Source organism: Anas acuta, chromosome 11, assembly GCF_963932015.1.
Source record: "Anas acuta chromosome 11, bAnaAcu1.1, whole genome shotgun sequence".
NCBI classification, from domain to species: Eukaryota; Metazoa; Chordata; class Aves; order Anseriformes; family Anatidae; genus Anas; species Anas acuta.
Window position 1 is genome coordinate 15,408,625 of NC_088989.1, and position 24,918 is coordinate 15,433,542.

Consider the following 24,918-nt stretch of genomic DNA (forward strand, 5'->3'; position numbering starts at 1 on the left):
CGTACTTTTTCAGGTCATGTATAGTTAGCTTTCAGTTTCAGTGTTGCAGAGTGTGGAGCTTTCTGCCTTGGGAATTCACTAAGGTGTGTATTGTTGGAGGCTGAGTGAAACTGAGAAAAGATGGCCCTGTGCATCCTCTGGTGCTCAAAACTTGTCCAAATGCACCTAATACCAAGATGTCCAAATACATCTAATCCCAGCAGCTGGGATGAGGATACCAGGTTCAAAAGGAGGTTTAGGCTAAGGTAACATGTATGGCAGGACAGGAGACCTGAAGTGAGGTCATATGGCATGTTTCAGTTTTTTGTGCTGTAATTAGGGTGTTGCTGAGAGTGTAGTATCCCTGATTTGTGTGTCCAGCAAGTAAGAAGTGGGGGGGTTCTTCATTCATGGTGCTAAAAGCTCTAGAGGTGTTAATGATATTTTCACAATGGGATTTTGATAGTTGGCTAATACAAATTGCTTGTCACGGTCTTGCTGACTAGCAGCAAAGCCTTTGAGTCTGTCTGTGGATCTGACTAACCTGTGTTTCACGTCTTCTCTTTTAGTGTGGGTACATTTGGAACAAATTTTCCCCGGCTCATTGTCAACCAGTTTAAATGGCTTGATGGTCTTCTTGACAGCCAGGTGGGTACTGATGGCACAAACCCCTGCGTGTTTCTCCAGTCAACTTCTGTAACACCTCTCAGGTGGGATGAGATCAGTTTTGATGCTAATGAGAACAGATGTCTCCTTATTCACATCCTGAAGGGGAGATGGTATTTAATTCTTGTTTGTTCTTTTCTTTGGTGACTTTTGGAAATCCCGTTTTATTTTCTTCTTGTCTTGTTCTAAGTGTCCTTTTACATAAACTTGTATCTGTACGTGTGTATCCACATGGGTGACCCCCTTTTAAAGCAGTCTCTAACAAGAAGTTACAGAAGTTACAGTCCCCTCCTGATTACTTTTAACAAGAGGTACTGGATACTTGCAAGCACCTGGGGATGAATTCTCTGTTCTGGCTTTGATGGTTCTTTTCCTTCTTTCCCTTCCTAAGTCAGCGGTCTCCATGAGTTACTTTGTTCTGGAGGGCTGTTCCTAAGGAGAGTTGCAGATTGAACTGAATCAAGACCCAACTCTGGGAAGCTTGCTGTTGGGTTTCCCAGTTTGCTTTGCTCAGCAAAATAGTCATATCCTACCTGTAAAATGCTGGTTTTCCTAAAAGTCTATGCAATGATTCCCTGCCTCAATGACACAATGAGTTAAGGGGCAGTTGGCATAAATCCAGGCAAATAACTTCCTGAGTGATCTTTTGTGCGTAGTATTGTTGCCATTCTAATGAACATGCACTTTACCAGTGTTCCTTTTCCTGTAGGATCTCGTCAAGAAGTTAATGCAGATGCTTAGTGTGTCTCCTGTACCAATTCAGCATGATATTATCACCAGCTTACCTGAGATCCTGGAGGATTCCCAGCAAAGTGAAGTTGCCAGAGAACTTGGGTACAGCTGATTCAGCACCCCCCCCTATTCCCTCTCCTCCCTTTTTCTTGCTCTTAACAGAAAACTAAAAAAAATCCTGTGTGAAAGTAGTTTGTACCAGGACTGACTAAAGCAGCACAATAGTTGTTTCTCTTAATGGTAACGTTCAAGGACAATCAGCACTGGCTTAGAATGTGTGCTGTTTTGCTCTTAAAGAGATGTCTAAATGCTCCAGAAGTGTCTTTATCTAAAAAAAAAATAATAAAAAAAATATTAAGTTCTTGAGTACATGGGTACGGCGCAGGTAGATTCCAGTTAAGCACTCATTACTTTTGTTGTGATTAGTCACTTGGTTATCACTATTGGTATCTTTGGATTTGGTTTGGATTCTGCCATGGTAAGAGTCAGCATTGCTTTTATTAATTAAAAAAACACAACACAACAAAATAAACATGTTCGTGAAGCAGAACCTTGTAGCTCTTTTATACACTTTTCTCAAGCATTTTTACTGACCCGAAGAACAGGATGACCTTACACCAGTAGATATCCTCCCAGGGAGCATCACATTAAGCTAGCCCTTGTATCTGTCTTTTTTATGGTGTATTCATTTTACACAATAATTTGTCTTTTTGGTAACCTTAGCCTATATTTAATTATACACATCCATGTTTCTAGTTCTGGTCATTACACAGTTCACTTACATTTATGCCAGTGCTAATTATCTTTTCACTCTGGTGTTTGTTATTTCAGCCTACCCCTGGTTGTGCCCTTGGTACATCCTATTCCTTGTACCTTGTAGCTTTGTGTTCCCATTACGGGGTTCTATTAAGATAATTTATTTTCTTTTTTCTTGAATATCAGCTGCTTACTAAAAGAGGGCAGGCGGCTGACGGTTCCGATTCTGGATGCTCTTTCTCGTTTGGATCTTGATGCAGAACTCCTTGCTGAGGTAAATGCTGCTACTGAGTGGTCAGGCAGAATCTATCCCCTTCATAGCAACATGACAGCAAGAGCTGCTTGGTCATTCAAAATATGTTGCTATATATGACTTCTGTAGGCCTTCAGAAGTTCTGAGCTAGCTGGAATTGGAAAGGAATCTTGGAAACTAAAAATATTTTTGGAAACATTCATGAGAAATTCATTAACAAGCATACTCTGGCTGTTACAGTATCCATTCAAAAGTTTCAGACAGCTCTGTTTTAGAAAATGCAAAAGCACTTTGCCTTGCTGCAGTAAACATTTACCACCCATCTTAAACCCACTCATTGTCACTGTTTCTTTTTTTTTGAGGTACAGTGACCAGACTAGAGTGCTGTATTCTAAATAAAGGCAGGCTGGTGACTGCATCATCATATGACCATAGTTTTTCTTGGCCAAAAGAAAAGAAATCATGTGCCTTGGGTCTTCTGGGTATGCTGGATTGCTTTCAGTTAGGCTTCTAATGAATAGAATAACATTGGTTCAGTTGAGTGCATTAAATGCTATTTTTCATAGTCCCCAAAGGCTAGTGCTGTGTAATGTGCTAGATTCTTCCATGCTTTCCTCTTTTGAAAGCCATTTAAAAATGATGGAGCCAAGCTCTGCTTGGCAGTGCCAGGTGATATGTTAAGTGGCAGAGGCAACAAATTACAGTCTGGGAGGTTCAGGTTGGACATCTGGAAAATGGTTTGGGGTCTGATCAAGTCAAGGTCAGCCTGATCTAGTACTGGTGATATTCCTGCTCTGAGCAGAAGGCTGCAGGAGAAACCTCAAACGATCCCTTCCGACCGACTTAATCCATGTATCTGTGAACCAAAGTCTTAGAGCTGTGATCCAGAATTGCTCTCCCCTCAGGTGCAGCAGTCTGCCATGACCATTGTACCTTCTGTAAAACTGGAAGATTTGCCTGTGGTGGTAAAATTCATCCTCCATAACGTCAAGGCTGCTAACGCAGTAGAGGTACGGCATTTTCTCTATACTTAAGACCACTAAGTTTTATAATATAAGCTTTATAATATGTTTTCAAGTACAATTTTTAAAATTGCCAAGGATGAAAGCACATGTAGAAACTGTCTGTCCTTTGACATAGATTTGGTTATGCCTTCAGGCATGAAAATTGAAACCTCCTCCTTTTTGCTGGCCATTGCAGATTTTTCTCATTTGGTTTTAGAATTTGCATTTATTTTTTTCTTCAGTGTTGAACACCTTAGAGAACTGAAAGTAATGAAATTATGCTGATTTAAGCTCCTAAACTGAAGAATTGTTTGTGGCAACTTTAAGCCTTTGAGTTTTATCTAAGTATTTTCATTGTACAGATCTTTTAAGGGTTCTAAAATCCTGAAGTATCCAACAGACCTGGGATTGCAACTTGGTAATTCTCTCCACTGAGTTCTGCTCTAAATACCGTTCTAGAAACATTCCCAAAGTAGTGATTCTCCTGTTTAGAGGGCTGTTTTCATTTTCGTATGTAAGAATCTTTTGGTTTTGAGAGTCATTTTATCAAAGGAAACATACTCAGAATATTTTTTTTAAATGAACCATTTGTTTCGTTAAGCCAGCCTTGATGAACTGTTGAACAATGCTTTTTTTTTTTTCATTCTTTGAGGAAGCCTCAGCTTAAGGCAGATGTGGATTGTAATCTGCCCAAATCTTTCAGGGAAAGCACTGAAAACAGTATACCTATAACGTGCAGCCCAATCTATGCTGACCCACAGCATAGCACTGACTATTTGACAACAGTCAAACTGGTGAATTCTCACACCCCAGCATTTCTATGGCTGTCTCATATCTTGCTCTGCTGCTAAACAGGATAAAATTAATTCACAGCAGCTTTTAGCATAAATAGATGAGAATTTCATGGAGTAGCTGTTAAGAAATCCTCTCCTGCTTTCTGTTTGCGTGCATGCACACGTGACCTCGTAACATTGTGATGAAGAACTTCACTTTTTAAGTATTTAAAAAGTTGAGCATAGCTAAATGCTTAGGAATCTTAACAAATATGAGTTTTGATTTGTAATTCTAGGAGATTTTGATTTGTAATTCTGTGAGATTTGTTCTTTTCCTTAGCCTTTTCTGTTTCTCCCTCATACATCAGAGTGATTTGTGCCAGGATTTGTGTTCTACAGGTGATTTCTGATCTTCGTAAGAACTTGGATCTGTCGTCATGTGTTCTGCCACTTCAGATCGCAGGGTCCCAGAAGAAGCTTAAAAGCCAAGTCCAAACCAGGTACTTGAGCATATTTACATGATTCTGCAGGGGTGAGGTGGGACAAGGTGACTTCAGCTCTTCTTTATCTGGTCTCTGAGGCATGCCTAGTTACATGCATGAGCCTAATTTATCTTAAGTAAAGGTGCTGACCTTTAAGACCCTTATTCCTTCCTGCTTGGTATTAGTGTAACACACTTGTCAATCCTTGCCCAGCCAGCTTCCCCTGCCATTTATATAGTACCTTTTGAGAAATGTCTGTCGTGGCATCCATGTCTGCAGGAGAGTACATGGCTCCGTTAGTGATGATACTGCTGCCAGTTCATCTGTTTTAACTTCCTTCCGGTATGTCTTTGATGGGTCCTGCGACCTCCACTTCCACCCTCTTCTGAAACTCCCTGTCCTCACCACAACATTCCCTCTAGATAATTTCTGCTTTACATAACTGCCATTGCTGCTAGCTGCCTTGTTCCTTTTACTACGGTATTTACAGAGGCTGAGAATTTCTGATTATTTACAGTTCATCCACGAGCCAAGTAACCACCAGCCAGAATTGTGTGAAGCTACTTTTTGATGTGATAAAGCTAGCTGTAAGATTTCAGAAAGATGTCTCTGAAGCTTGGATTAAGGTGAGTTGTGTGCTTTGGCCCTTGTTTCCTGATAGAATTCAACCTGTAGGTTGAGCCTGACAACAGGCTGACAGATGTGACATCAAAAGATAAATGTTAGCCCATCATTTTGCTGACACAGATTTAATTTTGTTCCAAATCAGGAGTGCTTTTTTAGGAGTCTGCTTTCTTCTTCAGTTACTGATTTCCCAGTGCTTGCAAGCTGGCCACTAGGCTCCACTGTATAGACCCCAGATCTTTACTTGTATAGTAAACCTGATTCTATGTGTTTACAACAGAATTTTGAAGAAAAAGTCTCAGCTTTTTTTTCAATCAGCTAGAGAGCAAAAATGTTTACCCATCTACTGAGAATGACTTTTATGAAGCTTTAAGGTGCTTGAAAATATCTATCAGGATATCTGTATTGGCTGGCATTGTGGCTCATTGTAAACCATGAAACTTGTTCTCAGCCTTTGATTGCTCTGTACCTTAGGTTTGTGTGTGTGTTTGTCATCTGTTGACAATGTCCGTACTGAATTTTCATGCCCATTTTTTGAGTGCCTTCTGGAAACTTTGCTGTTTGCAAGATCCAGTTTGCTGACTTTGATAGTTGTCCTGTTGTAGAGAAGAGTAATCTGTGAGCAGTATTTCTTTTGGTGTATGCCTTTTTTGATTTGACTTCATGTAACACTCCTGGTTTTGAAATACAGTATTGTACTTTAATGTAACAGCATTCTTGTGTTTTGCTCTTAGGCTATTGAGAACACCACATCTGTGTCTGACCATAAGGTAATACTTCTGAGTAAATTCTGGGAGATTTTTCTAACCAAACCAGAAACTGCAAATAATGTTGTATGTAATATTGCATCTGTTGTTATTTGATCTGTTGCTCCTATAACAGCCATCCATTTTCATTGTAACTCTTAGTTCATCCCTTCTAAATGTTAGGGGACAGAATTTACCTGCTTTGAATTTGTCTTGTGGGGCTGAGTTTTCTGTAGTTGTGGGTCTTGGGAGTTTTTTGAGCTCTTGATTCTCTTAGTTTTGGCTTCAGGAAGCCTAGACTGTCTGGACTGTTTCATATCTTTTCAGCATAATGATCGGTGCTTATTTCCTCAAAAAGGTTCTGGATCTGATAGTTTTGCTGCTAATCCATTCAACCAACACCAAGAACAGGAAGCAAGCTGAGAAGATACTGAGGAGCAAAATTCGGCTGGGCTGCATGCCAGAACAGCTGATGCAGAATGCCTTCCAGGATCATTCAATGGTCAGTGCTGCTTCTGCACCGGGACACCTTTTCTCCTTTATCCCTCAAATATCTTGTCAGATGATGATTTAACCCTGGACTGCATTATGTATGCTTACTCCTGAGGTTTCTTTTGGTCACTGATCAATCTTCCAAGGCACATGTCCTGTGTTGTAATGGTCTGTTTTAGTTTGTTATTTTAGAGATCAGAATTCCTTTATTTTGGTGCAAAACCTCTCAGCCTTTATGTGGTCTAAGCCCAAGATCTCTACTGCATGTTCCTGACATGCTGTTGTCTCCCACTGTATTTTTATAAGTTCATATCTTTACATACACCGTTTTTTGAGCGCAATATTTTCTAGGTCTAGATATGTGTACATGTGTATATGTATAGGCACGTGTTTGGATAATACTATGAGAAAACTGAAAATATCTGAGAAATTGAGATGAGTTTTCAGATCTGAAAGATCTGAAAAACAGAACAGATTTGCAAAACTGAAGAGAAAACTAAAAACCGTTACAGTGCTTCTTGTAGATATGGGGGAGCAGGTGAAAAACACTGTTGTGAATTTAAAATAAATTAAACTATATTAATTCCTTAAGTGAAAACATCCATTCTGAATATAAGTGACCTGAATTCAATTTTTGTTTAACATCCTTCCACTTAATTTGTAAACGAGAGCTTGTTTAGAGGGGCTTTGAATGATTTATCTAAGTTTAAAAGGTAACTCAGAGTTTTCTGAAAATCTTGATGTGGCAGAGTCCTTCTGTTAAAGCGGTGCCAGTATTGTTTCTGTCCTGGGGCTTTTATTTAGTGGTGTATAGTTATAAAGTGACTTCTGTGGTGTCACTGATCAGGGATATATTGCTGAGAACTCTGCAGCTTTGCAGATTGGCTTAACCAATCTGTAAATTCTTTGTGTGGAGAAAGTAGGAGAAACCCATTTTGGTGTGCCTCATCTGCTCTTGCTGCTCATTTGTGCTAGATAGGACAGCAAGAGAAGTCAGGAAAGCACTTACTAAAGTAGACAAAGCTTTTGGGATGAGCTGTAGCATCTCTTTAGAGACCCGAGAGTTGAAAATGAGCAGCAGCAATCTGCTCTCTAACAATGTCTGTATTTCTGTTTTTCAGGTTATCCGAGACTTCTTCCCTTCAATCCTAGTACTTGCTCAGACATTTCTGCATGCTGCACACCCAGCCATAGTCTCCTTTGGCAGCTGCATGTACAAACAAGCTTTTGCAGTCTTTGACTCTTATTGCCAGCAGGTACAGTATGATGGATTTGTTTTATTTGTGCTTGTTCACACTTTGTTCTGGAATGCATGCCCTGATCCTTCAGAGGAGGGGATTTGAGGCAGTTCGAAGCCTTTGAGAGAGGTCTATGCTGTAGAGTAGGCCAAGCAGAAGATGGAAAACCATTGCAGTAAAAGATCATTGTGATGATCTTGTAGCTACCAGAGCCTTACTCAAGTGACTTGAGCACAGAAAGCCCTAAGAGGAGCCGGGAGCAAACTGGCAGGCCTCAGAGGTGACAGAATGAAAAATACTTGTGAAGCAGAGGGACTGTGCTTTCTTCCTTATCTCTTCTATCTTATTTAATCACTTTGAGCCTCTTCTATTTAAAAAAGCCATTTTTATCGTTTGTATTGAAAGGCTTTCCTTGGAGAACTCACTGTGATGAAAAAGTCTACACAGCTTTCCCTGACCAACTTGGACTCCTGTATATTTGGAAATAATTGCAGGCCAGACATTGTTTATGAGTTCCAACACCCATGCTTACATCAGAAAGTTTGTGGTCTGAAAACAGCTCTGCACGAACTTTTGAATGTATTTGCAGTTTTTGGCACAGTATATTTATGATTAGGGCTGTTTCCAACATTGCACCTGTATTACTTGATATTGCAAATTAAAAAAATAAGCAACTGAGAAAAACTTGAAATGTGAAGACATTCACATTTGCAGCAAGTTAGGGAGTTTAGTAATATTTTTGAGATGTTACAAATTTCAGAAGAGGAAGGCTGTATTAACAGTTAAGGACATAGGAAAGACCCAGAGCCCCAGACAGCGGATTGAGTTGGAGAGAGACCCATGTCTAGAAGCCAGTTGAAGTAAGGCAAATAAGAAGATTTTTGAAACAAAAACACCTGTTTTGAGCTGCTGTTGGTAATGAGGGCTGAGACGTTGGAAATGCTGTAGTTAGAGGTCTTACCGGGTAAGGTGCAACATTCTGTGTGCCTATGAAAATTGTATGGGTTTTTATTAATCTTACGTGATAGTAGCAAATAGAGGAAGCTGCAGTAATGTTAGCAGGCAGGCAGGAAAAGATTGGTGAAGAAAAGCTTTGTGAAGTCATGGAAGCTTTTAGAACTGAATAAAACTCAGGCTGAAAGAGCCTGTTTTGTGGATAGTGGGAATTAAAAAGCAAACTGAGAGGGGAGATGGAATAATATGGCTGAGTTTCAAGGTTACTATCTGTACTTGATCAATAGATTTCATATGAGTAGAACAGGACAGACATTTTTCTGCTGATATTTCATTGCGGTTTCTCCGGTGGGTGTTTCCTCAGGAGGTTGTGAGTGCTTTGGTGACACACGTGTGCAGTGGGAATGAAGCAGAATTGGATATTGCTCTGGATGTTCTCACTGATTTGGTGGTTGTGCACACATCCCTGCTGATGCGTTATGCCACCTTTGTGAAGGTACGTATATTTCTGTGGGAATACAACATTTCAGGACCCTTAAAGTACTTTGCCCCAAACCCAGAACAGGTCAGTACTTCTCAGAAATAGCCTTAAGGGAACAACCCATATTTGTTAAGTTCTGAGAAATGCAGTGGTCAGAATGAAAAGGAATCTGCTATGGAAGGGTGAGCTGAAAGATTGGACTGTTTTTCTTTGAACACTTAAAATCATCACAGATGGGAGTGTCCAAGTGTGGTGGGGAGCAATTGCTCACACCTGACCTTGTTTGCATGTTCTTGCCCTGGCAGATTAGTGACAGATTATGGTTTCTGTGGGCCAATCTTTGATGCATTACCAAAGCCTGTATGTGAAAGGCATTAATAAATGTTCTGGCCAACCCTAAGGACCTGCAGCGTGCCATGTTTGACATGCACAATGTAGGTGGTTGAGACAGTACCCGTTTACCTGTAAAAAGATCTGTAGAGCAGCGGATGCCTGGCATGTTTCACACAGAGTTGAAGACTCTTCTGCACAGAGAGAACATACAGATCCCAGCACAAATTTTCTCTCCTAATTGCTATTTTTTAATGTTGAAACTGGGTGAATTTTCTCGGGGGTGGCAAAAAGGGTTATATAATCCTGCTGTCATCCTTGTCAAACTCAGTGCCTGGATCTAAATCCTGCTCGAGGCTGACCAGTTCTAGGAGAAAAATAATGTTAGCAGAATGTGAGTGTTAGAAAAGCCAGCATTGCTCTGGAAAATGACTTGACTATTTCCACTTAAGCACCAGAAGAAGAAATAGCTGAGGATGCCAGTCAGCACAGAAAATGCACCCCTAAACTGTTAAAGGTTTGGCTATTACAGTGCTTGCGTTGGAAATATTAGCAGAAAAAAAAATAAATCATGTTCATTGTGTCAAGTACTTTGAACACAGTGAAGAAATATGTAATAGAAGCTAAACAGCTGTCACTAATGCAATTGGAACACTCCCAAAATGCTTGTAGTAGCCAGCTTGTTCTTCCCATGCAGCTTCCGATAGAGTGGACTGTAATATTTAAGGCCAGAGCAATAGCTCTGCGTTTATGTTTATTTCATTTGAATGTAGATTTTTCATACCTGTACCAAAATGGCAAAGTTAATCTGCTTCCCTGCAACTGGAATCTGGAAAGGCCTTCTTGACATATCTGAGCTAGTTTGTGGCTTCTCTCTTACAGACCATTTTAGACTCTACACAGAAACTGAATCCGTGCCAGATCCGGAAGCTTTTCTACATTCTCAGCACACTTGCTTTCAGCCAGAGACAGGAAGGAAGCTATATACAGGTAAGGAGGGGCACAACAAAAAGGAGTTCAGCTGCACCTTGGTCCTTTGGCTAGGCTAAATTCTAGTGGTTATATTGCACAAATAGCGACCTTGTTTATAAACAACAGTTGGTGTCAAGATGTCCTTCAGCTTAGACTCTATTCTATGCAGACTAGGTTGCGGCTCCAGAATTTCCTATCCTGTATAGCAATGCTAGCAAGGAAATACAGAGGCTGTATCTGTCCTGGAAATGCCCTCTTTTCTCACATCTAAGAAAGGTAGAGTTGGTAGAAATGTCGGTGGAAGGGGACTGATGTCAGTCTCTGATCTAACCTCCCAGTGGAAGTGGGACTGTCGCCAGCATGAGATCAGGTTGCCTGTAGCTTTATCTAGCTGAACCTTGAAGATGTGCAGAAGGGTAGATTTGGAGCCTCTTTCTCAAGCTGTTTCTCATTCATTTGGAAGCATTCAGAAAGCACAGTTCAGCTTCTTTCCCCAAGGCGCTCATCTTAATTTAGGTGGTTGATGTTTGTAGGTCAGAGATGACAAAGGCTCTCGTGTTAACAGAACTAAACCCCACCGAACAGAAGATTCTGCTGCAATGCTGTAGACTTCTTACCTCATGTGTTTATACAAGAGGCACAAAAGAAGCTATCAAACCTTTTAGGAACCTGCTTTGGCAGGGGGGTTGGACTCAATCTTTCGAGGTCCCTTCCAACCCCTACAATCCTGTGATTCTGTGAAACCTCTTCTGTCTAAGTTCATACTCGTTTTACAGAGGATACCTTGTATGACTCTGTTGCAGCATAACAGTGGTGATGTCAGGTACCTGGGTCTGAATTTGTACCCATTTGCACCAGCACTGCACAGGTTATTCCAGAGGCATCTTGCCTAGGGAAAGTCAAGAAAAGATGGCATAGCCATGGACTCCCTGTTTCTTTGCTTCTTGTTGGCACTGGTTCTTTGCATAAGTTACACCTTAAATCTTCATCTCCTCTGTCTCAAGACTACAGCTTTTGCGTACTGAGCACCTCTGTATGGGCCTGACACTTCCTTTGCAGAACCAGCATGGGCAGTTAATAAGCATCAAGACAACCGGGGCTGTTCTGATTGCATAAAATTTTCTGGTGGCCTGTGAGATCTTTGCTGCTTTTATGAAATTGCTTCTGAGTTGTCTCACATACTCAGTTCCAGTCTGAGAGTGCTCCTCGTCAGAACAGGAATGCTGTGTGCTTTCATTGTTGGGAGACCTCTTAAGTCTATCCTTAGTAGTCCAGAATTCTTCCAAGGTGTTTGTGCCTCTTTTGGGAAAGTGCAGTTGATCAGCTGCTTTGACACAACTGTTAAAATAGAGCATGCTGTGTTGAGACCTGCTGTGTGGTCATGGAGCTGCTGCAGAGGAGCCCTTACAGCTGTTCAGCCGTGCTTTCCCAGGGGACAAGGGAGGCAGCTGGAGGAATGCCTCAGTCCCAGGCGCCTGGTGTGCTGTTTCCTTGAACTCTCTTTGGACCTTCCCCCAAGAACTGCTCTATCCCTGAGCCTCCTGCAGCTGGCAGCGTTTCAGAGGGCAGCTATGCAGCTACAATGTGTGTGTGAAGACCATCTATTCTTTCCTTTTTAAATATATATTCTTCTATTAATTATAGATGAAATCTGGACACATTCAGTACAGTAACTAGAGCAAAGCCAAAGCAAATCACTTTTAATCCTTTTTGCACCCTTACCTAGAGTTTTGACCAGTGTGCTCATAATAAAGGAAATTACAGGATGTACGTTCATTCTACAACGCTGTAATCCCAGTAAACCATTTCTGTGCAGCCTTTGGAGATGACATTAGGTGCAGATGCTGATAGAGCTGAATGATGCACATAAGTACCTCTGTGGTGACATAGGCTGTGTCTGTCTTTTTAGGATGATATGCACATGGTGATCAGGAAATGGCTCTCCAGCACTGTTCCCAACCACAAACAAATGGGGATTATTGGTGCTGTTACCATGATAGGCAGTGTGGCATTGAAAAGGTGAGAAGAAATGTACAAAGGTGAATTTAACGTGTGGTAAGACAGCCTGGAGTGGGACAAAGAAGGTGGGGGAGAGCAATTGTCTTCTAGCTTATGCACATCTCTGTCAAATCCAATAACTTCGAAATCTTTCCTAAAAATTGCAGCATTTGGTGTTGCAACCTGCTTAAATCTCCGCTGCAAATCTTGAAGGCATCCTGAATTTCTTGTTAGTGCTTACTCATGGGGGCCTTGACTAGCACCAGTGAGATCTAGTGCTTGGAAAAAAGAAAAAGCTGTGGTGGACTGACTGCAGATCAGCCTCTGGCATTAAGGATGAATAGCTTAATGTGCACTGTTCGAGTACAGGGAAATCTAAAGGAGAAGGAAGAAGAAAAATTACTGCTGTGCTGGGCATTGGTGTGACCATCTCTAATGTACTATATAAATAATTTATAAATAGCATTGATAAATGAGACAAACTTCCAATAAGATCTGTGACAAAGATCAAAGGGCTTGTGAAACAAATATTTAAGTGGTGTTGGGAAGCATGACCTCTTCATGGAATGCTTTTGCTGATTATTACATGAAGAGAAAAGCCTGTCTTAGCTCTGGGCCCTGAGTTATCAGACTTCTTCATGGTTGCTCCCATAGCACTGATACCAGACTTACTAATTTAGAGGCACTGGTTTAAGTCTAGGCAGTAGATGCCGAAATGGTTATTTCAAGAACAGGATTAGAAACTCCTAAAAGACTATAGGCAAAAAGTTAGAAGAGTGGAGTCAACAGTGCATCAAGGAACCTGCAGTAGCAGTGAATTTGCCAGGTAAAATGCACACAGGTGACCCCAGCAGGTGGACCATGGTTTGTGCCTCAGAAAAAGGATTAAATCCCCAGGGAAGTTGTTTGTTTGACTTACAGAGAAATTCCTTCCCTCTCCAACTCTGACCCAAGATCCTGGAGAAAATCTGTCTTCTGCTACTTGAGAAATACCCTTGTAATTGGGTCTTTGTGTACCGTACTGGCTTCCTGTCTGATTTCTTAAGAAACTGATTGAAGAAGACAGACTCTAAAGCCTCTGTCAAAGAAAAAACTACCTTTCTGAGCCCTGCAAATAAGCAGCAGGAATTTGAGTAGCTGGCATAATGTGCAGCTGCAGATATTAGGCTCACGTAAGGAGAGGCTCCATGGCCTTCAAAAGAGGAGATGGCTAGAGGTCTCAGGCTAGAAAAAGCATTTCCTTGAAGAAGACGTTGAGTCTTGTCCCAAAGGTGCCAAACAGCAGCAGGTCTTTTCCTAATAATGTCCAAAGCATGTCTTCTTTCCATGCATAATTCTTCATTTTCTGGAGAGAGTCAATGTGTGTGATGGATTTTGCCATCTCTTAAACATTGTGCAACAAATGCAAGGTTATCAATTGCTTTCAGAAATGAAGGAGATGGTGGTTCATCGGAGAGACCTGAGCCGAACTTCGAGCGTGATGGGCAGGTGGGTGCCAAGAATGGGTGCGTGCTGGGGCAGTATGGGAGAGACGGAGGACACGGTCAGCAAGAAGGTGTGACTGGAGACACAGTCTTAGGTAAAGCAGGGTGTGTGTCTGACAGTCAGCTGTACTGGGCCTGAGAGGCTTGTGTATCAACTACAGAGGCAAAAATCTATTAAAATTGGTTTTGGAGAAATGCAGGGCTGTATTAAGAAGCACTCCAGCAGTACTACAGCCATCTAGTGAAAGTCTTCTGCCCAGGCATTATTTCAGACAAAAAAGAAAGAAACAGGACAATCTCTTTTGTGTTATTCCATGGTAGAATATTCCAGCTCTGGGAAAGACCCATGTTTCTTCTTAAAACTGCATGTCTGTAAGACCAGTCACTATGGGCTGTTAGCCTAGAGCTGAATCTTTGCATATGCCTCAGAATAAATTAATGCAAGAACAAGAAGGAGTTAAGGTAAAAGTTTGAATTGTTCTTTAAAAAAACAAAACAAAACAAAAACCATTCTGAAGACTGTTCTCTCCTTTCAGCTTTCTACATTGCTGGACCTTGTAGGCTTCTGCTGCGAGCAAACACCAGAAGTCTTGGCACTCTACTATGATGAACTTGCCAATTTGATTGAGAAGCAGAAGGGAAATTTGGACCTGCAGCTCCTGGTATGTTGCAGAGTTTTTTGAATTTAATCACTTATGTATTCTTCAAAAGCAGAATGTTTTTCAAACATGAGCAGGACAAAATCATTTTGAGGATTTCACTCCAGTCTGAGAACTGTTTTTGTTTGAGGCATGCCTGAGGTTCCTGTAAGAGATACAAAATCCTCTTTTCACCTATTTTTTTTTGTTTTGTTTTGTTTTCTTGTGGTTTCCTTGCTTTTTGTTGTTTTGATTGTGGCAAATTCCTCGTTATGCTTTAACAACTTCCTTTATGTGAACTTTCATGTAACAGCACGAGGAGGGGAAGCCTTTTAAAGGAAATGAAATGACATTTCGGAGTAGGCTTTTGAAATCCATAGATAAAGGTAGAACCTGAAAGAACCTTAACCGTTGTATTGAAATTGGCTTCCAGTCAAAAAGCTAAGGCTGTCTGATATCTAGGAACTTGGAGGAGCCACGGTGAAGACTTATGGTAATAGGAAGAGGTTTGTGAAGGCCAATGCTCTTTCTTCTTGCTGGAGATGTTTTTACATGTGTGCTGTGCCAGCCAGGGGACTAGCAAATCATTCTGGGGCCCAGCAGAGCATGAAAGCTGTTGTGGAATTGATCATTCATGGTGCCACAAAGAGATCTTTGCTCTTATGGAGAAGCAAAACTGTGATTTAGAACAGGGGAAGATGATCAGCGGACTGTGAGCTGTGACAGTCACCCTAAACAGGATGGGGAGTTTCTCCCTTTTCCTAGTAAGGGTGATGACTCAGTTCTTGCAACATTTGTGCAGACACTTTTTGGTCTTTTCATTGTCTGTCTGAACTCTGTCACACCTGTTGCAGTATTTCTCCCTTAACTGTTGCTACCTATGTAAGCAGGTGAAGTCTGCGCGATACATTGTGTGAAATAAAATGTTGCCAGCACTTTGTAGCCATTTCATCCTGACCTTGGGTTCTTAGGACAGAGAACTTCCCATGGCCCTTCCAGCCAGCTGCTCTGCCTCTGCAGCAGTGGGGAGCTGGTAGATGAGCCCACGTCGAAAGAGCAGGGAATAAATTGATTGTGCATGCTTGGTAATGTTTCCTGGCTGTCTCTCTGAAGTTAGGCTTTGGCTCTCCTTGCAGGCAGTAGGTTCACTGCTGTGATTGTTCCAGGGTGTTTTTGCTTGGCCTCCTCTTCTGCATTTTCCACTGCTGCTGTCACAGCTTTCTTTGCTGAGCCCATTTGTTGAGCAGGTTTTTCCTTTCTTTATAGGAGGAGTTTGGGAAGAGTCTGGTGGAGGACTTTCCCACTGACTTTGTGGTGGATCTCAGCCCTACAGTGACCGGGTATGCTGAGCACAGGCTAAGTATTTGTAACGTTCCTGTCACTGACAACTTTGTCAATGTGGTGATCCTTTTAACTGAGTTTGTCTGCCTTTCCTTGCAGCTCCTTCTTGTTCCCAGTGAAGCCCTTGTATAATCTCGATGAAGATGAAAGTCAGGGAGCAATTGCTATTAACCTCTTACCTTTGGTGTCACAGAGTGAGCTTGGCAGGGTCACTGATGGAACGAATAACCCAAGTAAGAGGTACTGTGGAGCTTACCTTTGCAATCATTCTACATTTAAAGGAATTGTATTTTCATTTTGTGTCCAGCCCTGCCTGCCCAAGTGCTTGATTAGGAGCTGGACAGAAAATTTACCAGTTTCCAGTGTTCTTTTCCTTCCCTTGCTGTTAGACATGGGTCAGATAGGTCTAGAGGCATAAGGACGTGCTGGGGAATTGGCAGTCTGTTCTGGCTCAGACTGTTTAGGTGATGTTGAGTAAGTCATGTTGCATCTACCTTGTTTCCCATCTGTCATCTGAGAATAGTAGCTCTTCCTTCCAGCATCATTGGGATATTGAAGGCCATACCAAGATGGATAGGCAACTCCATCCATTTGGGCAAAATTCATATTTTGAGTGTTGAGTCTCAAATGGAGTCGGCAAGTAGTTTGTGTGTGTCAAGAGTGCACAATTGGTTCTCATCCTTCAGTTGCACTTTCACAGCATGGACTTCTGCTTCACAGCAAAACCATAAACATGCCACCACAAGTAAAATTTGTATGAGAAACAAAGGCTTTGTCATAAGAGAACGAAACAAGAAGCATGCAGGAAGTAAAACATCTTATTAAACAATGGGACATCAAAGTTAAAAATAATAAAAGGCTTTTTTTTTTCTAACACTCAGCTTTATATCTTGCATAATTTATTGTCAGATTTTGTTGAGATCATAGTTGCACTTAAAAAATACATGATTACTTTATACCAAATAAAAAGAAATATAGCTACCTCACATGCATTGATGGAGCGGAAAAAGATGTTAATTTTCCTCGCTTACAATGTGAGCAGTAGCATGTGAGAAAACATTCAGGGAGGTTTCTCTACTGCTCACAGCTGTCTTTTGCACAAGTTCTTGTAGTTCCTCCTGAACTATTCAACTTTGATTTCTACCTGAAATAAATCTGACTCCATTTCTGTTCAGTACAGCAGGTTTTCTACTCTTAAGTTTTCCCAGAAAATTGATGGTCACTGATGTATTTATTAACCATATGAGGCATTTCAGCTTTGTGTTGCTATGACTCTCAAGAAGCAAAATAAAAGAAGGTACAGGCAAGGTGGTGTGGAGAGGACATAGGACACAAGAGAAAAGTGATGAGCATTCTGGAGGCGTATAAAACATGGGACTCACTTCATTTCTCTCTCTCTTTTTTCTTTTCCCCAGGGTAGTGTCACCAATATGTCTATCACCCTCTTTCCGATTGCTCAGGCTCTACACTGGAGAGCAAAACAATGGAAGCCTGGAGGAGATTGATGCCTTATTAGGTATGGAAAGTAAATCTTACAGACCCCTCTGGCTCACTTGTTCCTGTCCTAGATCTGCAAAGCCTTCCTGCAGCTGTGGGAAGAGTTGTGTAGTTTATGATGGAGGCTGAGATGCTCTGTTGGCCACAAGTGGAAGGGAGGCAGGGGAGACAATCACTTTCTCTGGGAAGTGACTGATGGTGTTCACTCCAAATAGTCATTGGAATTGAGAGTACGGGCTTTCGGAAGAGTCATTGTCCATGCAAAAAGCAAAGCATAGGTAGCAAACACAGTCCAAGGTGTGTTTTCTACCTACCCTGTCTCAGGTTGCCCCCTGTACTTGACTGATCTGGAAGTTGAAGGGAAGATAGACTCTCTTTCCAAGCAGGAACGGGAATTTCTGTGCTCGCTTCTCTTCTATGCGCTCAACTGGTTTCGTGAGGTGAGTAGAGCCTTGTCTGCATGTTTTGCAGTGGAACTGAGGAGTAGCACTTAAAAACACAAACCCCAGGCTTCAGGGGTGCAATTGCCGAAGAAGAGTCTTGCCTCTTGGAAATGTTCTCCAGCAAGGTCTTCTCTTTCTCTTCATTACGATTCTTTCTTCTTTCTTCTCTTCATTATGATTTATGCTTTATCCTGATTCTAGTAACAACTCTGCTTACTTGGCTAAGAACTTGACCTTTAGCTGCTGTGCTGTTGCTTTTCAGATTGCATTTTCTTATGGGCTTCTGAGGAGCTTTGTTCATGCAGTCTGGATTTGGTCACCCAGGCCACTTGTGCTAATTGTTGTGTGCTTATTTGGGACTTGTGGATGTTATTCAGAAAAGAAAAAGGAAAAATGGATGCAAATCTCTCTAATTCACAGTGAGTTTGTTTTGTGTCTCTAGGTTGTAAATGCTTTCTGCCAGCAACAAGACGCTGAGATGAAGGGAAAGGTTTTGACTCGAATACAGAACATCACAGAGCTGCAGAATGTGCTAGGAAAATGCTTGGCAGGTGCGTATGAAAATATTTGCATGTTCTGGGCCTGCACCAGCTGTGAAGTGAAAGGTATTGGTTTAAACATCAAAGAAGGAATTGTATGGTAATATATGCTGCATTATTCCAGTGACCTAAGAATCTGATTATAGAGGAGGAAGCCTGTTTCTCTCCAAAGATGCAGTGTGATTCTCTGGCATTCAGGTTGTACCAAGCTGCTGAGACCTGTTACAAGCACCAGCTGCCTTCGTTAACTCGGCCCATGAATTCCTGCTGTCTGGCAGCTGGAAGCAAGTGCAGGAACCTGGTGGTCTCTGTCCCAGGCTAATGAGCATAGTCACAGAAACTGGCAGATGACAACAGTTGAAGACAGCACCTATGCATAGGACTCATGTAAAACATAAATAAAGACAGCCAAGTCCCCTTCCTGCTCTTGAGCTGCTTAAGACACTTTTGAGTCACAAGCACACATGCATTTGTGGATCTCCGAGTACTGGCACAGCCCCTCTGTCTGCCTAATACTCCTGCCCAGATTTTGGGCCCTATAAACTGCTCCACAGGTCTCCTACTAACCACCCAGTCCAGCTTGCTGCTCCTTACTACCTGGCAGACACACACACTCATATAAAAACTTGTCCCACAGGCACTTCACGCTTGTAGGTCCTCCAGATCCCAGCATGGACCATCCACCCAGCTGATAGCCCCTCCTGGACCCAGGGCCTCCTACTAGCTGGCTAGTCTGCCTTTGAAGTTGGACGAGAAATTGCAGACGCACACCCCAATGCGTGCCAATTTTGGGGAAGATGCAAATGCTCGCCCCTGCTCTGTCCCAGCAGCCAGCACCGGGCACATGGGCTGTGACCCGTGGTCCTGCTCCAGCTGCTGGTGCTGAGTCCCTCACTTGCTCCACTCACGCTGATGCCCTCTAACATCTGGTTCTCAGCACACACAAGCGCTGTTCCTGCCCCAGTGGCTGGTAGCTGAGACCCCCACCCATACCAGGAGCTGACAGCGAGGACCCATTTGCTGCAAGTGCTGGCACCAAATCCACTCACACCAGTCACCCCAGTAGCTGGTGCTCTGGCCACAAAGTCCACAGGACCTGTTGAGATGCTTCCAAGAGCTATTGGCCCTGAAGCTACTGAAGTTGAGACCTTCGCTCACTCCAGATACTGGCACCAAAGGCCAAGGGCTCGTAAATGCCCAGTCTGACTCTAGTTGCTGGCCCAGCATTTACTCACACAGGTCTGGCCAGTGGTTTGTGTTTTGTGTTCTTTGCACACACACACACTCACAGGATAAGAGAAGTGAGATTACATTGAAATGAAGCTAAGAAAGGATTTAGTATGAAGATAGGACAGACTGGGAGGGTCAGGTGAAGGGCTCGGTCATGCAAATGTACTGATTGGCAGTGTTGTACTCATGTCCGGTCCTTTTATACCTGTTTCTGTCTGTTCCCCTCTTCATGCCTCCCCATCCCCTTTCCTTGCATGCACATTCCTTCATCAGTTTGCATAGTTCCACCACCACTCCTACTCCCCTGGAATATCACAGGTCCTCAAATTCCTCTTTTTCATCCCATTTTATCAGTTTCAAAGCCCAGCTGTCTCTCCTTAAAGCTTTGCTGGGAATTCCTTATTGACCATCAATTAGTAAGTGGAGACTTTTGGTCTTTGCCTACCAGGTTTGTGTTTGTCCTTGTTTATGGGCTTCGCCTATTACTTGTACTCTTTTTTGCATTGAAAAGGTCCTCAATCAAATAACCTTAATAGAGAATACTTTATCACCTTCCACAAGCTATCCATTACAAGCTTTGTTTTTAAACCAGTGGATCAACATCAATCCTAAATAAAGAGCCTCTTTAACACCTTTCTATTGCTCCAAGAGAATTACAGGGACAGCAAGGAAAGGCCTCAGATGCGCTAGAGCAGCCCTTTCAGCTTCACTTACATTTATGAAGGTCCAAAGACAGCTGAGCTCTTGTTATTCTCCCTCTCTGGAGGAATGCAAAGAGCTGTGATTCTGGTGCAGCGTGGCAATACAAGAAGGTTGACTGGAGCTAAATGTGCCTGAGCGTAAGAGCAGAGGGATGTTCACAGGGATGGGGAAACATGGGGTGCTTCCTCTAGACATGCATCTTGCCTCTGTTTTCTCATTCAGGAGCTGAACTAACCAAAGTTCTGCATTTTGGCTCTTTCAGCAACCCCTGGCTATGTCCCACCACCAGCTACTTTTGATTCTGAAGCTACGGAGGGAGGACCATCCGTTAACGCTGTTGGTGCCATGAGAAAAAAAAATGGTAACAAGTTTATAACAAGGAAGCAGATGTGATGGGTTTGATTGGCAAGTTGCGCTGCAGTCAATAGCACTTGTGTGATGCATAAAGCACAGAATTTCTGGTATGGCCAATCTAGCTTCAAATCTTACCTGATTAACTCCTGGTGCAGATGGAGGTGTAAAATTTTTCCTACTCCATACAGCTGCTGGATAGTATGTTTTTTTGGAGGGGAAGCTATGCTTAGCATATAACTATTGAAAATTCATTGAAATGAATTCCCCAGATCCCCTTTAGATCTCTTTTCATTGATGGAAATTCTGTTGGCAAGCTGTCAGTCCTTTGGCACAATGGCCAGCAGTTCTGAAGTGTTCTGCTTGAATTGCTTTTGGAGCTTGTGTGAATGTTACCTGGCCCTGGTGACTTCCTGGATGATGTCTGTTTGATTTAACACGTTGTTTAGGATTACTTGAAATGTAGTTCCTTTGGTCTTTCGAGATGCTACACAGTGTGTCAGGTTTGAGAGTCTCCCCACCTTTGTCAGCAGTGAAGCCCATTGCAAGGAATTCATCGAGTTACTCTACTATTGGCATAGCGTCCCTGCAAGCCCCTTCTGGAGTTGTCTGACTTACTGTCATTTTCCAGGTCCTCTGCTTTTCTCAGTGAAACAGCAACACTAATTTTGGTTCAAGCATTTTTTTTAAGATGATGACCCACCATTTTTTTGCAGTCACAGCATAACATTTTTAAAGTACAATAAAAAAAGTGAGACTTACTTTAATTTCTTACCTTGATTTTATAAAAGAGAAGCTGGTTGGGGAGAAAGCCCCAAATGCTGTTGACTCTCTTTGTTTCTTTCTGATCCTAGCTGCAGATGACACACAACCTGTGTATATTCCATGCTTTCTTAGGGCTGATTAAAGTACAGCTTGAGCTATTTCCCTGCCTTGCAGCCTCAACAGTGTTGAGCATGGTGCAGCTTTTTTTTTTTTTCTAAAGTTGCTTTTCTCTTTAAGGAAGGAAGAAAAAGTCTGATGGCAGCAAAGCCAGCATTGCAGACCGTTCTCAAGCAGATGAAAGCTCTGAGGGAAACCAGCCTGACAGTGAGCTCTCTGAGCTGGAGAAGGTAGGAATATACGCCTGGGGACTGGCAAGAAAGGCAGACAAAGGAAAATGACTTAGAAAAAGAAAAAAAAGTTTTGAATTACTAAAATAATCAGGCAACTGCTATTTCTAGACTCTGATCAGAAATTGTGAGATAAATCTGGAAAATACAGACCCTTGTAAGGATCGTATTTCCCACTGTCTCCAGACTGCTTCAGTCACAGGTGCTCATTTTTCATATTTTCTTTGTGTTGTTTGATCAATGTATATTCATCATAAGGCATATTAAAAATTACCCATTTGCATCCCATGTTAAGAGCTAGCTCCCAAACCTGTCAGCTAATGAATTGTTGGATTAAATTTCTTGTTCTTTGAAGCAAGGTCTTAAGGTATTGTCATCATATTGAGAATGCAAGGTCTGTGCTGGCTGAGGGAGCAAAGCCAGAGAAGTGTGCCTGGTTTTGGGCTCTGATGCCTGGCTGACCATGTTCAGCCTGGAGAAGAGAAGGCTTTGGAGAGACTTCCTTGTGGTCTTTTAATGCTTAAAGGGGTCTTATAAAAAGGATGGAGAAGGACTCTTACTTGATTAGCTAATGATAGGATAAGAGGGAATAGTCTTAAACTAAAGAGGATAGATTTAGATTAGACATTAGGAGGAAATTCTTCACTGTAATGGTAGTGAGGCACTGGCACAGGTTGCCCAGAGAGGATGTGGATGCCCCATCCCTGGAGGCGTTCAAGGCCAAGCCAGATGGGGCCTTGGTCAGCCTGATCTAGTGGGTGTTGTCTCTGCCTATGGCAGAGGGGTTGGAGATAGATGATCTTTAAGGTCCCTTCCAACACAAGCCATTCTATGAATAATGTCACTTAACTTACAACAAATAAACAAAGTCTCAGGTAGTTTGGGAATTAATGTTACTAACCTTTCTTAGCTAAACAGAGTACAGGTCCCAGACTAACCCATAGATGCCATGCCCTATCCAGCACAACAGAATACAGAAATCCTGGTGTGAGCCACATATAACATACATTGGGTCACATAACAGGGCTGCATGGAATGAAACTCTATGAATTTATAGATATGATTAAAAGAAAGATAGCATCCCATGGCTTACCATCCTGATAGTTATCAAAGACAAAAACATTTGCCTTCCCCTTTTATGGTGCTTATGGGACACTGTCTTTTATCAAGTCCAGAATGAGTTTCATGATGGCTGTTGAGTCATGGAAAGATGATAGCAAAGATTGTTCCAGATTCCTAGATATTAATTTTTTCCAGAAAGCTTTTAGTGACTTGTACAGTACAAAATGGAAATGATTCTAATTCTGTGTGCCCATCTCTGTATTAGCTACTGTGAATTCTTCTTAGTCTTGTTTCAGCCTGGCATGAAATATAGAAGACTGTGTGAAAGAAACAGCGTTATTTGAGCTAGTAAGTCTTATAGTTTTACAAGTTGCAAGCTGAATTCTGCCATTTACTTTTCAGACTGCTGCTGAGAGAGAGGCAGGGAACCCTCTGGCACAGCTGCAGAGTTATCGCCCCTACTTCCGAGAACTAGACCTGGAAGTGTTCACTGTACTCCACTGCGGGCTGCTGACAAAGTCTATCCTGGACACGGAGATGCATACAGAGGTGAGTGGAACACCACAAAAACATCCAGGTATGATTTTGTGTTATGTACTGTCTCTCTCTGAGGCCTTGTTTCCTTCTGATCCATTGAAATGGGTGGAAGATTGGTCCAGGGCTGTGAGATGGGTACTAGGAGAGAATCTGTCCACAAAGAAAATGAAGTAGCTCAAGGCACTGAGATAAAAAGGACTTTCCTTCTATATTAGACATCAAGTACAGCAACAATATTTAAAAATAATAATAATTTTAATATTGCATATAAGGGGAAAAGATACAGCATAACGTATGCATTTAACAGAAAGCAAGAGGTTTTAATACTGAACACTGCTCAGCTGCAGGATGTGGTGGCCTACCTATTGCAGAGAACCTATGGCATTACAGTCCACATTGCAAAAGGCAAATGTCTCAGGTTATCAGCAGATGAATCTGTGTAAGGGGAGATTCAGGTTGGGTATTAGGAAAAGATTCTTCACTGAGAGGGTAGTTGGGCCCTGGAACAGGCTCCCCAAGGAAGTGGTTATGGCACCAAGCTTGTTGGAGTCCAAGAAGTGTTTGGACAATGCTCTCAGGTACGTGGTTTGATTTGTAAGTAGTCCTTTGTCATCCAGGAGTTGGACTCAATGTTCCTTGTGGGTCCCTTCCAGCTCAGGATATCCTATGATTCTAGATGGGAAACTTGGCTCAAATATGGGATTAGTGTCATGGATGTGCCCTCCCTGGACAGGGTCCTGTCTCCCATCTGGGAGCTTCTGTAAAACTGCATTACTATGGATCTGGAAAGCAGAAATGCATAATTTTATTATGCTCTTTGTAGGCAGGCTGAGTCCACCTAGAGTCTAATTTTGTTGCACAGCAGTGGGATTAATAAGCTATGAAAGGGGCACAGTAGGCTGGAGTGTAGCCTGGCATGCTCCACGGCCAGCTATCTCTGTGTGTATAGAGAGCAGGGCAGTTGGAAGACTGTGTGACAAATCTCCTGGCATTTGTGGCAGTATTTCAAATTATGTCTTGGCTATTACTCAGTGATTTTTGTGGTTCTTTGGACTCAAACCTCTTTTTATCCCTAGGACGTCAATAGTATTTTGAACTTTAATGTATAAATTGGTTCTCTGTCAGTATGGAGGAGGTGAAGCTGAGCTTCAAGGGACCTACAACTAGGTCCTGAGTCCAGGAATTGACTGTCCTTCCTTGTAATTACAGGCTAGTGAAATTGTGCAGCTGGGGCCTGCTGAACTCTACTTCCTCCTGGAGGACCTGTGCTGGAAGCTGGAACATGTGCTGACTCCAGGCTCCACAAGGAGAGTGCCCTTCTTAAAGGCACGTACAGCAGTAGCTAATGGTGCAACGCCTGTGCCAAGCAGAGCATGTCAGTGACTTCCACGCTTATCCTGAATGAATAAATGCTTTTCAGAATTATTTTTGCTTAACAGCTAAATGTCCCAACTGTGTGTCACAGCAGCATTTGTCCTTTGTCCTAAAGACAATTTGTCTTA

The 24,918-nt window shown here is 42.2% G+C and overlaps 1 protein-coding gene across 1 annotated transcript in view; it reads left to right on the forward strand.

Moving 5' to 3' along the window:
• FANCD2 (FA complementation group D2) overlaps window positions 1-24,918 on the forward strand; it is a 49,066-nt gene that overhangs the window by 9,262 nt on the left and 14,886 nt on the right. The window contains exons 8-30 of the mRNA XM_068695025.1: window positions 549-627; window positions 1,355-1,479; window positions 2,320-2,407; window positions 3,292-3,396; window positions 4,563-4,663; window positions 5,163-5,271; window positions 6,004-6,039; window positions 6,374-6,517; window positions 7,629-7,763; window positions 9,064-9,195; window positions 10,393-10,500; window positions 12,392-12,501; window positions 13,908-13,968; window positions 14,501-14,626; window positions 15,869-15,942; window positions 16,043-16,183; window positions 17,359-17,459; window positions 17,765-17,880; window positions 18,326-18,434; window positions 20,617-20,715; window positions 21,708-21,817; window positions 23,282-23,428; window positions 24,626-24,742. Of these exons, the coding sequence (XP_068551126.1) occupies window positions 549-627; window positions 1,355-1,479; window positions 2,320-2,407; window positions 3,292-3,396; window positions 4,563-4,663; window positions 5,163-5,271; window positions 6,004-6,039; window positions 6,374-6,517; window positions 7,629-7,763; window positions 9,064-9,195; window positions 10,393-10,500; window positions 12,392-12,501; window positions 13,908-13,968; window positions 14,501-14,626; window positions 15,869-15,942; window positions 16,043-16,183; window positions 17,359-17,459; window positions 17,765-17,880; window positions 18,326-18,434; window positions 20,617-20,715; window positions 21,708-21,817; window positions 23,282-23,428; window positions 24,626-24,742 (2,473 nt within the window). The remainder of the gene's footprint in view (window positions 1-548; window positions 628-1,354; window positions 1,480-2,319; window positions 2,408-3,291; window positions 3,397-4,562; window positions 4,664-5,162; window positions 5,272-6,003; window positions 6,040-6,373; window positions 6,518-7,628; window positions 7,764-9,063; window positions 9,196-10,392; window positions 10,501-12,391; window positions 12,502-13,907; window positions 13,969-14,500; window positions 14,627-15,868; window positions 15,943-16,042; window positions 16,184-17,358; window positions 17,460-17,764; window positions 17,881-18,325; window positions 18,435-20,616; window positions 20,716-21,707; window positions 21,818-23,281; window positions 23,429-24,625; window positions 24,743-24,918) is intronic.